Below are 13,554 nucleotides of genomic sequence, written 5' to 3' on the forward strand. Positions count from 1 at the left end.
TTCAGTGTGGAAGTGGCGTCATTTACGTTACCCGAACCGGCCGCATCCACCCATATTTTTTTTTTTTTTTTGTTTAGCTTTATTCAAGAAGAGTAATGCACATACACAGTCAGGTAAAAAAAAAAAAAAAAAAAAAAAAAAAACAATATCACAATGTAAATCAAGTAAAAGACAGATTTAATAACTAAATAACATACAGTACATACATGAAAGTACAAATGAAAGACAGTAATATACAGAATATAAAGTAAACCAATAAAGACACATTTAAATAGTGAAATCATTATTTAAATAGAAAGGTTTTATAATAATGCAGACATTTGTTTGCACACAGACAGAGAGTCTGTTTTCTGCCAGGAATTTCCAAGATCAATTCTGGAAGAAATCTTGGAATCAGTTGAGGAAATGGCCTTATGTGTTGAAGTAAATATGTCTGTAAATGTATTTATTACTATGTTTCTACTGCTATACTGTATATTTTTATATACTACTATAAATTGGTTTATTATAGTCTATATTCTATTATATACTGGTTTAGAAGCAAACTTTAAACACATATGGTTTATTTGTATGTACTGCATAAACTTGTTTAGAACCCAAACATTATTATTATTATTATTTAGGATTTAGGATACTTAAACTTGGTTTTGTGTATTCTAAACATATTGGACCTCATTCACTATGCGTAGACATGTTCTTAAAATAAGTGCATACGCAAAATCACCGTCGGATTCCGTGCGTACCAGTCAATTTTGTTCTCACCACCTTGTGTATGCTAGTGAATCAGAATCATTCTAAACAGGCGTGTGCCTGCAAGTATACAGTATACTAACATGCCTCCATCTCTCAATGTAAGGACATTGGGTTGGTGTATCAGGACGAGAGCAGTGCAGTGGAGACAAGTAGAAGTTGCAATAGATGGCCCCAAAAGGCAAAAAAGAGCAGTGTGTCCAGGGACTTATAATGGCAGCCATTCTGTACGTGCATTTGCAGTTTGAATCAGCTGATAAGTCATTCATCACACTCAAACATGTTATGAAGGTCTCTTTTCTCAAGGCACCAGCTACAGTTTATTTCAGCAAGGCTGGATCTCTACACTTTTTTGGACATTAATCACAATTAGTAAATGGCCATCTATGGCTTGGTAGAAGAGTCTCTCCATCGGTTGGCAGTTCGATCCCTGGAGCTCTAGAGAAACCGACACTGAACCCCAAATTTCTTCATGGCATTTGAGGTTTGAAAGTGTATAGAATTAGAAGAATGAATTAGTACTGATGAACACTTTGAATCGCAATCTTTGTCATCAGTGGATGAATAGGTGAATGTGACATGTAGTGTTTAAGTACTTTTAATACTTAGAAGACTAGCACTTCATAAAAACAGTGCATGAGTAATTTACCAAAAGTTGCCTCGATGTAATATGAAATATAAACAAACTGCCAGATTGTAAACTTGCAGGTTAACTTTTTCCTCTGCTCTGCTTAATTAAGTGTCACTGTGCCTCTTTATCTTACTTGCTCTCTCTCAGTTGCTTAAAAATCTTCCAATGTGTACTCTACGACACGAGTTACAGCAGAGTGTCAAGGCGTTCATGTCTTAGCAGAAAAGAGAAGTAAGAGTAAGAAGTCTGATCATGAAATAACTTCTCCAGAAAGTTAAATTAATGAGATAATGCACATTTCTCTTCATCATGATTATAATTTCTGTTGTTTAATTAGCCATACCTCAGCAGACAGACAGCTGCAGATGATGGTAAATGGACTTGAGCTTTTATTGCACTTTTCTAGTCTTCTGACTACTCAAAGCACTTTTACACTGCTTGTCACACCTACACTTTCACACGCTGATGGCAGAGGTTGCTCTGTAAAGTGACCATCAGAAGTAACTAATCCCATTCATAGTCTGCCGATGAAGCAGCGGCCGGAATTCAGGGTTAAGTGTCTTGCCCAAGAACACATCAGACATGTTGCTGCAAGAGCTGGGGATCAAACCCTCGACCTTCCAGCTGACAGACGTCAACTCTATACCAACTGAGCCACAGCTGCCCCGATGATGAAGAGAGAGAAAACATAGAGCCAGCAGCAAATGCTGGTGGAAAAAAAGAAAGAGAGGAAAGAGTCAACAGTGAGTTACGATAAATAGTGCAGATACTACTGGTTAAACTATATCTGCAAATTGGAGTTTAAGGAAAATATTTTGTGATATTTCAATAAAGTAATGGTAAACAAAATACATTTAACTATTTGTCCAACTCTAGTCATTGAATGTTACATATTAGCTGGTGTGATAATATCACATTATCAGTGATTAAGTGCCTCTCAATATATCCTCAAATCCTAGTACATTGCTGTTGGTTAGATACATTTAGATAAATAAGATCAACAAATTTGGTCTCTAATGAAAAAAATAATGGTAACCAATACTGACCAGAATTTTTTTTTGTATGAATTTAACTGAGCTTTGACAGCTTTCCAAAATTTTGTCACTTACCTCTTTGGTGATGAGGAGATACATAAAACATAATCTTGCTTAGGTTTTAAAAATGGTTAGAGCCTGATCAAGGCCAGTCATATCTGACCTCTTTAGAGATGCTACGAAGTGTGTGTAATCAAGTGTGTGTGCTTAAGTCAGCATGCAGAACAGGTGGTGCTGTTCATGTCTTAGACCTGTCCTGAAAGGAGAGCATGACCTCCTCCCTAATGTGAGTAAATGTGCATGAAAACCTCTTTGGAGTAACTGTGTGGATTGTTCAGGTCAGTGCCTGCACTATTCAGAGCTGGATCTCTATGAGATAAGCCTGCTCCTAACAGTGCCATTAGTGTATTTCAGAGTGGGAAACACAGCACATGCTGTTTTGCACAGTACACTCTTTGGGCATATAGTCATTTGATGGTATGCAGAAATACCCGGAACCAAGAGCAGACAGGGTATGAAATTAAGAGAAAATAACTTGAAATGAGGTTTGTTGCCTGCTGCAATTATTGAGCAGTAGGCATTGTTATGATATCAGTCATTTGCGTGAGGCAATTGAGATGAAAAGAAAATGTCTTGCTCCTATTGAATGTACACTTAGCCTTTGTGTTTCAAAATGTCAGAATATGCTGTGAGACCTGCCAGATTCAGTGTATAGGTAGAAGAGTCAACCAGCCGAGATGCATATGCCAACCAACTTCTACCACCAGAGAATTGCACATTTAAATTACCATACCATAGCTCTCTGTTGGCTTATAACTTTTGCTGATTTGTAGATGAATATTTGAAGTCAGGGGCTTACTGGATATAATTTACTACAGTACTGTCTCTACTAGAAATAACAAAGGGAAAGGGGGGACCACATTGTGTTGATGTGTTTAGCATCCTGTCATGAGTTTTCTGTGTCATCAGGAATTTGCTCAAAGGTAAATTGAGATTAAAGATCAAAAAATGAGTCATAGGGAGGCTGTTGATCAGTGGTAGAGTCAGTCAATTCATATTTTGTTGAACCCATGAGGCAATTATTATTTGTCTAAAAAATAATGTGTATTTCAAACATTTTCAACATTTATGAAACATTAAATGCATTTTCAGACATTATTGTTCATACCATGTTATTATAATTCTCTTGGGTTGAATTTACAGAATATCTTTTCAACATGTGCCAATGGACACAAAAATCTCTTGGGTTTTTCTCCCATTGCGTCAAATGAAATTTAATATTTCCAGATATCTTCAATGCTTTGATTAACATAATCTATATCACACAGAAAACAAAATTATTTTGAGTATTGTGATATCATGATTTTGGATTCTCAAATCCAGTGTTTAGTTCATACAAGATAAAAAAAAAAAGAAACTTAAGACCTTGTCATATGTAGTTACACACACCTCCAACTAGCTTCTAATACTTACACAGCAAATAGATACTTTCCCTTTCATATTTATTTTGTTATATTATGTATTTCATTTATTTTTTTCAGATGTATTATGATAGTTTAGTGGCACTTACATGTACGTCAGCTCACTCATTATTACTCTATATTTTTGATTGGCTGGTACTGGTTTTGCATTCTTTGTGTTGGGCGGTTGCTTTTATTGTACAGGAATATAAAATGCTTCTCTAAAATATTTTTTTGTTTCTTCCCTTTCCACCTTTTCTTTGTCAGGTTTCAAAAAGAGGAGGAGAGAGGTTTTGTGGGAGTCCAGCAGTCCTCCAGAGACCTGCCCTCATCTGATTGAGTTCATCCCTTGTGACAATCCTGCCTGTTCCCTGTGGAAGGTCCAAGAAGAAGCAAGCTGCATTCCCAATAAAAGCTACTGTGGTCCTGGAACTGTAGCCCTAAATGTGTCCTGTGTCAGTGCTGAAGGTAGTGATCTACATTTGCATCCCAAATACGTGATTTGCATTAATGTCCTTATTCCTAAATAAGTGCATTTGTTGAGATAATTTATATACCACCTTAGAGATTATAGGCCCTAATGATATTCAAAATGGTATCTTGTAAAAATCTCAAAATATTCTTTTAACATTTTTTGTCTAAAAAAGATGATCTGCCCCTGTACCAGTGATCAAATAAAATAGATTAATGTATCGCTATAATACTGATAAAATGCTGTTTTGAATAATGAACACTGATCATTTTTTACCTTTTAACATTAAAAGGGCTCTTACCATTGACTGCAACACTTATCTAGAAATGTAATTCAACTAGGTCTTCAAGTTATGGTGGAATTCATCAAGGCCACAATAGAGCCATTTGTGCGGTGGTCCAGACATTTATTGTTTTCAAAAGCAATATGATGCATGAACCATCAAGTACAATGTGATCCATTGTGTGCAGCCATATCATCATGTTGGGTAATAGCAACATTAGTGTTAACGAAGCATGCATTATTCATGAGCGTCCATCAGTGAGTTTATGAGCACAGAAGAACACTTGCCTTATTAAAAGTCAGAATCGCAGCTTCCTACCAGGCACCCATTGCTCATCTCCATAGATTATCAACCTAATTGCACAATTTATAGCCGGTGTTTTATTAATATGTCAGTATGGATCATGTGTGTGTTCATCACAAAAGCAGTCGAGGGTCCAAATGTGTTGGGCAACAGGAGAATCTAATGCATTTTGACAGGACAAGGTAGGATAAGCTTTGGTGGGATTCAGGAAAGACTATTATACATACATTTATTTTTACTGAATGTTGACAAGTTATTCACTCTTTCTTTCTTAATTGGCTTATTGGACTTACCATACTATACCATTTAGGTTATTATTACAAACATTCACATTAATGTCAAGGCCATGTAGTTACGCTGTACAAAGTCCTACAAGAGCCTTATTTTTCATACTAGATCCCTGTGCTGTCTAGTCAGTTCACCATGACAGCAGTATTGAAGCGTATGGACTAAATATATTTTACATGATGAGTCACAATTTCACAGGACAGTATCCAGCAAAAATTCCCGGTGGGCCCGACTGGTTGTACAGTGACATTAAATAGATCATACAGGCTGCAATCTCTAGGGATGGGTCCCTCAGACCCCGGGAGGTCCTTTTCCGAATGGAAACACAAGCTTAACATAGGTTCCATAAAGCTGTCTATTCCTTGACATTGGTTGAGAGTGGGCATGTAGGATTCAGTCTATATTAATATTCTAAAAGTATAGTCTAGACCTTTTCTAAAAATGGAAAGTGCTCAACGATTTAACGCTTTATAAATGAAACTGATTTGATTGAAAAAAAAAAGTTTGTAAGGAGGAAAGACTTGTAAAAACTGTAAAAGCAGTAAAACTTACACTTGATTAAAAAAAACAAAACAATCTAAATCCCCCTACCTGGGTTAGTTGAACAACATGCCACAGCTTTCCAAGGAGCCCAGTGCTAAACCTCTGCAAGGGTGAACCAAAGGCAGAAAGCTGGTGACTGGGGTGTTGGAGGCAAAGCTTTGCCACTAACAGAGTGAGTGCAGCATTTGTGTAGCAATGAGACGGAAGTTGTGTTTTAATGGACAGCCTTGATGTGACAATGACCTTGAGTAGTCAGAATACTAAAGTGCTATTCAAGCTCTAGTCCATTTATAATTTACCCTTGGTGTGTGTGAGTGTGTGATAAGAAGAAATGATTTAATCAGCTGATTACTTCTGTGTCCTGCATGGACATATGCTAAGCTTCATTTGTGAACTTATGTGCATCGAATCGGACATTTTTTGATTAAACTCTTAATCACGCTATTAATCACGAGGTTGTAGAGAAAACTGCACTCTTTTTGACTAATAAGGCTAATATTATATATATCCAGTCACTACTACTAAGTAGGCTGGTTTGAGCCATGCAACTCTGTTTTCGGCCCTGTTTTTCTAGATAAAACATGCTCTGAATTATTTACGTTTAGTCGAACCTTCAGGAAGCAGAAGCTAATTGCTAGTGTTTCTGATTGTCTTTTTAGCTCAGAGCTATAACACAGGGACCTGTAGAGATGGAAGACAATTCTTCAGTGCATTACTAAATTGTTGAAAAAAGTAAGATGACAAGCCTCTCCTCTGGAAAGACCAAATTCAAGTGACCTGCTATAAATAAGACTGGATCAATTTTCTTTTAAATTCAGGATAAGCTTCAAGTCAAAGTCAAACTCTCACCTACTTCTAACCCAAAACAATTAATGATATCTATTAATTGCAGACTAATGCCTGACAAAGAAATGTACTCATGCATGAATGTGTCCATCCACGTCCATCCAACCCCAGAAAAAATAAAAAAACTTTTCCATTTGGGTTTAATATAACCTGGGCTGACAGCCCAGTCCGCTCTCACCTACGTGGGAATGTTGATGAATTGTGTTTTTTTCTTAAATTGGATGCATGCACCAGGCAATTTGCAATTTATACAAGGAAATGCCTGTATAAATTGTATTGAAGGGCAGCAGATTTAAGTGCCACATGCAAATTACAAACCAATAAACCACTGACGTTTGACAGGTAACGTTAATCTCAGACAGCAGCCAATATACTGAGGGTGTACTCCCCAGTTTCATTTTGTGGTTATAAGCCACCTCGTGCTGTAAAAGAAGGTTGATTATCTTGTAAGCTAAAGTAGGATCTGAAAGCCGGATTTCTAAGATTAAAAGGTGGATTTGGACTTAAAAGTAAAATTATTTAACATTTAACTGATGAGTTCTGTGATTTGGAGAACAGTTAATTTGTCCCATACTGTTGGTGAGTCCAGCAAAACCCAGAAAAGGAGGATAATACACAATAATCTTACAATCTTTGATTTATCACTATCTATCCCTATGTTCATTGGTGTGACTTGAATCTAATATGATGAAGTGACTGAAGTCAATTTACCCAACTTGGTCCCCACCTCCTGCAGCCACGTGTCCATGTGCAAGACACTTCAGGCCATTGCACACTGAATCCATTTTGTTCCTTCTGAATATGAAGGAACATCAAAAATAAATACGATCTCATGTTATGTCAATGATGTTTGCATACTGACATTGTGTGTGTGTGTGTTTGTTTGTTTGTGAATAACTTGTTTTTGAGAAGAGGAAAGATGGGAGTCAGGAGGGAGTCTTGAGTTGAGGTTAAATGGGGTGAGGGGTTTGTATCACATGTCCAGATTATTTAGTGGACAAGAGCTGTAGAAGGGTGTAACAAACACTGTGAGGATGCTATGCAACGGCTCAATTATCCAGGAAACAAACAGTCAAAACATCTTCTCAAGAGCAAAAAAACAGGCAAAAAGAACAAACCACCCACTCTTGGTGTCCACAAGCACTTCCTCCTTTAATCTTGGGCAGCACAGAGACTCTTAAACTCAAAATTTACACTTTCCATTCGTCTTAAACACTTTTGAAATCCTCCACTCTTCATTGTGTCAGTCCTTTGTCTCTCCTCACACACTACACACCAGGGTCACATGTGCTAGCAATCAATCAAGTTGCTTTGACAGCTCCCATAGCATCGAGTCACTCCACAGCCACAAGTTACATCGGAAAAGTCAATCCTATAATTTCCAAACCCTCAGACTCCTGGATTCACCTGTCAATAGCCTGATATGGCAGAATGCATATTATCTTAATTTCTTACATACAATGATTTTTTTTCTATACAACAAAACAACTCTGTAGTATAGTAATACTACCATTTTTCTTTTACCAGCTATGACAGATTATTCAACAGAAATTATGGAAATTGAACTCAGGAAAACTATTTTTGTAATTGTCAATTATAATGAAAACTTACATGATTGGCAGGCAACAATAATTAGTGACCAAGAATAGTTTGTCAAAGCACACTTCATCACCAGTTAGATTTTCTTTGTTATTTTTGCTTGCTGCCATTCTTCAAAGCTTACTTTGCAGTGTGGTTATTAACTTTTAGTAAAGGCCAGGGTTTTTTGTATCTACCTGAATAATAACAAAGAAGAGGATTAATTGGCTGGTGGGCGAGTAAAATAGAAATGTCATGCAGGAGGCAGTAGAATTATATCTGAGTGAGAGCCCCCAACTACTGATCCCTGTATTAATAATGCAACAGGACCCATAGGGCAGTCATCTATTTGCAGAACCCTCTCCAACAACACACATCTACACACACAGACAGACCCATGTGCAGGCATGCATACAAGAAAGCTTATGGGTATGAACTTTTCTGTTTTAATAAGGTTTCCATGCAAAGCTTTGTGAGACTGTTTTTAATTTTGTTTGCTACTGTTTGTTTTCTAAAGAGAGCGAATACTAAGACTGCATAATACATGTAATAATACTTAATAACAATTGTTAACATTTAGGCGTCGTTCTTTCAAAGATTTTGCTAACTAAATTGAAACTTACAGTGTTACAGGGAATGGCTCTCCTTGTAATCCCATGTGCCTTTAAGGTATAGTTTCTCTTAATTCAGCTTTGTTGTCCTTGTTTTAAGTTTATATTTGTCTTTTTGAGTCAGTCTTTGATAACTTGCTTTGTCAATGAATTTTGTACATCTGGGATATAGGAACTACAAGCTTATTTTAATAATACATGTTGACATTGTGGCAAGTTACCTGATGGTATACATATATTGTAAGCTTGCTGAATAAAGTGGTCATTGGCATGACAATGTTATTTTAAGATTTTTTTCCAACTTTCATTCAGCTTTAATGAAAGATATATTCTAGGTTTAGTATAGCAGCAGTTTTTACTTTTCAGAGGGGTTTTCGTGAAATAGTTATATGACTAATGTTTTTGTTAAGTTTTTTAGAATGAAAGGACTAAATAACATTTTCCTCTAAGTGAAAACACTGATCTATCTAAAGCAATTCACATTTCCAACATTTTGTACTTTGTAGTTCTCTTTCAAAGTTTTAAACATAACCTTGTTGTCACTCGTTGTCCACTTTCATATTCAGAGTGGATAATAACCACATTACAGAGAAACTTCTACTTAGAAAAGCTATGGTACTAAGAGTCCAACCCTCTTAATGTCGGTCATGGAGGTGGATTCACAGATTCTGGATTATGCAGTGTTTCCTTTGTGCTTAATTTGAATACAGCACTGACGGTTGAAAATATTACCTGAGGTGGAAGATGGGCGGTGGGGGTGGACTGTCAATCATGTTTAGTACAATTCCTATACAAATGCTGGTGCGTCAAGATCTTTGTACAATTATCTAGAGCTGATTGATTATGTTGATGGCTTGCGCCCCTTGATGCCTGTTAAAATATAGTCTGCATACTTTTTGTTGTTCAGTGTGGTTAAGAAAGTTCTTCATACTGACTTATTTACAAGCCAAAGGTTTCTCTCCTCAAGGGAGTATTTCACATCTCTCAGATGAGGCGACACCATCAAATGTTGCCTCCTCTGCCCTCCTATACATCAAGGGTACTCACTTGGAGAGAAAAAAAGACAAATGGATGACAAATCTACCCTTGTTTTGTTATTGTTAAAGCATATTATTTGATGTAGTGGCAGAGTTAAACTTAGTTTATGACACTGTGTGAATATGTATTCTTAAATTATGCTTGCTATTTTTTAGAAATCTGGATGGAACCCAAATTTTTCTAAAACAAAATCCCTCTCGGTGCAACAAAATCTACAAACAGTGTTTTTTTGTCCTATCAAGGGTATTATTCCATTATTCATGTTCATACTTAAATAATTACTCTAAGTGTTTAATGGCAAAAATAATGGCCGAAAATAATTTTCCTGGAAATAAATTAAAGAAACAAGGCTGTGTTTATCCTGTAGCTGTTTACCCTCTAAAGCAGAGTTATGTTGGAGCTGTGATTCATATTTCATAATATAACTTCAAGAGGAGCTAAAGGATAGCTTGTAATATGAGCTGAGAATACCAATGGGGTGGCATAATTGTTATTTGAGATAAAAATGAATTTCCATTTGTGTTTACTTCCACTAAAGAAGCATAACAGCTGAAGTTGGAGTAAATCTTTTTATAAGGAAAAGAAAAGCTATTTTTTCCAAGGTTTAAAAATGTTTTCTATATGTACATTTTAGAATCATTATTTAATTAAAAAAACATTGATCAACATTATTAACATCATAATAAACAATTATAATTTAATAGTTCTTAATTTTGTGTTATTTTTTGGAGGTTAATTCCATTTTAAGACCAATTATGTTTATGACTTTTGATCAAATTTGTGTCATTGTCAACAGTGTCAACCAAAGAGATCCCATCATGATCATGATGACACTAGTATTCAGATTTGTTAGGGAGGCTGATAGGCAGGATATGATATCTCCCCTTTGGAGTCTAACACTGGTGAATTAGTGACTCGATGTAATGAACAGTGGACTTTTGAGATGGAATGGAGGGGACTACAGTGGAGAAAGTTAGTAACAATCCACACCAGAATGACAGAATGACAGCAGAAGAGGATAACTGGTTTTGAAGTTAGACAGCTGCATGATGAGGGGTTGGTTAAGGTCAAATCTGTTTAGTTTAAAACAATTGGTATAAGAGTAAACACCTTCATTGGGAGAGAAAGAGAGAGTGATGAATGAATGATAGTTATTGATGAAAGAGAAGAAATTAAATCAGACTTCCTGCTTAAACTTGTGTTAAGCTTTATATAAATATCTACATAAGTTATTGTGTTTTACTTCGTTTTTTATTTTCTGAAATTATATATTCGTACACGTTTTAATTTACTTGGAATTTAATTTATGCCTTACCTTGATTGCAGTTTAAATGAAGTCCTAATATATGTTGGTTCAATGGTTTATCACTTTCTAAATAATGTTTGATCATGTCAATATACTTGTAGTTAAATGGGACTGATTTTGAATAATTTAAAACATTTTGCTAATTTATCCTTTTCAAATTTCCTGAATGCTTTCCGTAGGAGAAGATGTTCATATTGCCCACTGTCCAGATGATCCTCCCCCCAAAGAAGTGGCCTGTGAGGTGGCCTGTCCTGCAGACTGTGTGGTTGGCTCCTGGTCTCTCTGGTCGCTCTGCTCCCACAGCTGCGCTTCCAAGTCAGCAGAAGGTCGACAGAGCCGCACTCGCACTGTGTTGGCAATTCCAGGAAAAGGTAAAATTCATGTGTGTTCTTGTGTGTGCAGGTTTTGCAAGACTTCAAAACTTAAGTAAGGGAGTAATTTATTGAATTGAAATGTATTGCTCGTCGGTGTCGTTTGAATGTGTTTGAATGGGATTAGTTACTTCTGATCACCTACCTCATCACTATAGCAACCTCTGCCATCAGTGTGTGAATGGGTGTGAAAGTGTAGGTGTGACATGCGACTTTAAAGCGCTTTGAGTCGTATATGAAGACTAGAAAAGCGCAATATAAGCTCAAGTCCATTTACCATTGAAATTTATTACAGAATACTGTTATAGAATTGAAATGTATTGATTGATAGTCATAGTGATAGTCATCAAACTTGTAAAATCACAGACTGACACTAATCTCATCTCAGCAAATGAAATGAAAAATGATTAAGGCCTTTGAATATTGTAAACATGCTGTCAATTTACACTGTCTGTATTTTTATAGTCATCAGTTATTTTTGACATTTGTCATTACAAATATATATTATATTTTTGTGAGTTGATCTTCGCAGGAAAATGCAAGGACTCTTGCATTTGTGCATTATCTGTGCAGAAATATTGTTTTTATTTTCAAGTAAGAAAGCATTGCCTTGGCAGCCTACTACCCATTATCCCTGGTAACAAAAGCACATTTGCAATTGCAGCTGATGAAAAAAGTATAATTATAATGCAAACTATGTTGTCTATTACTATGTTGCTGGCTTAATTCTGTAAGAGAATGTGTGTGTGTTTTTAGGTGCCTGATTTGAAGAATTTATAAAAGTATGAGAGATGAAGAGGTAAAATGGATTTGATGTAAAAAAACACCTTGATATATATTTGTACAGAACTGCTAGGTCTCATGCATTGACTGAGAGTCACGCAGTTGAGCATCTTCACAGTCACACACACTAATCCTCATATTTTACATAGTGAGAATCAGAAATAGTTCCTTTTTAATTGTCTTACTCAGAAATGAACCCTAACCAATCATCAGTCGTCATGCCTGAGTCTACCCAACCTAATGAAAGGCAATAAGTACCAATCAATCAGAGGTCGAGTAGGGCAGGTCATGCCGTCAACACCTGAGAGAAGAATACGATCTTTGGCGAGACAGGCTTGGAAACCATTCAAAAAATAATGTGAGCTGAATAATGCTATGATCGTCTTTCAACTGAAGGGGAAGGTCATATGGTAGTTGTATCAAGTGAGACAAGTAAACAAATCAAACAAATATTTATTTTACATATGTGATAATGAGTTATTGTCAGAGAATCTTTGGCACTTGAACTCAACAGGGTGATAGGGACCAAGATGTCTGCCCTGAGAGGCAGCAGGATCTGCCCACTCCTGAACTCCAGACCCTCGTGCTGGAGGTCGTTAGGTAATGTCATCTGAGGCTGGTAGGACGAAGGAACTGATTAAACTGTGAAGACTGGGTTGACCGAATGATGGCTGATGTCGAGGTCTGAAGCTGATGGGATGAAGAAGGTGATGAAACTGCGAAGGCTTGGTTGTGATGGGGAGGTGGAGGGTCACAAGTAACACTGGTATGAATGAACTGATGGAAGACAAAGCCATATTTATTGAAGACAGCAGCAAAATGAAAGGCTAACAATAAGGTAGTAGAGCAGTGCTATTGAATATATGTTAGCAGGTGATGTGAACAGCTGAAGATTACAGGAAAATGGGTGAGCTTGGGTGAAGAAGTGCATAGTATGAGAATGAACAATAATACCAGCATGCAGAATATAGTATTTCTGACCAATCTTTCGCTAGAGCTACATTTAACCGACTCATTTTGGTATGAATTTTATTATTTTTCTAGATATATTAAATTCCTAAATAGTCACTCCAAGTTGGAGTTTCACAGCCTGGTGAACAGCAGTGACTCCAAAAAGGACAGGTTGCTGAATGTGGTGGGTCCAACAACACGGCCAATAGCCATGACTAAAAGGGTTAGCTATTTTTCATTTCAGTGTCAGATTGGATTTAAAAACAGATCTGACTCATTTGCTTGTGAGCTAATGTCTACCTTATT

The 13,554-nt window shown here is 36.5% G+C and overlaps 1 protein-coding gene across 1 annotated transcript in view; it reads left to right on the top strand.

Annotated features, from left to right (window-relative positions):
• The window catches only part of thsd7ba (thrombospondin, type I, domain containing 7Ba), a 118,217-nt gene that overhangs the window by 51,634 nt on the left and 53,029 nt on the right, over window positions 1–13,554 (top strand). The window contains exons 8-9 of the mRNA XM_065962286.1: window positions 4,143–4,343; window positions 11,323–11,514. Coding sequence (XP_065818358.1) covers window positions 4,143–4,343; window positions 11,323–11,514 — 393 coding nt within the window. The remainder of the gene's footprint in view (window positions 1–4,142; window positions 4,344–11,322; window positions 11,515–13,554) is intronic.

This window comes from Labrus bergylta, chromosome 13, assembly GCF_963930695.1.
Source record: "Labrus bergylta chromosome 13, fLabBer1.1, whole genome shotgun sequence".
In the NCBI taxonomy this organism is placed as follows: Eukaryota; Metazoa; Chordata; class Actinopteri; order Labriformes; family Labridae; genus Labrus; species Labrus bergylta.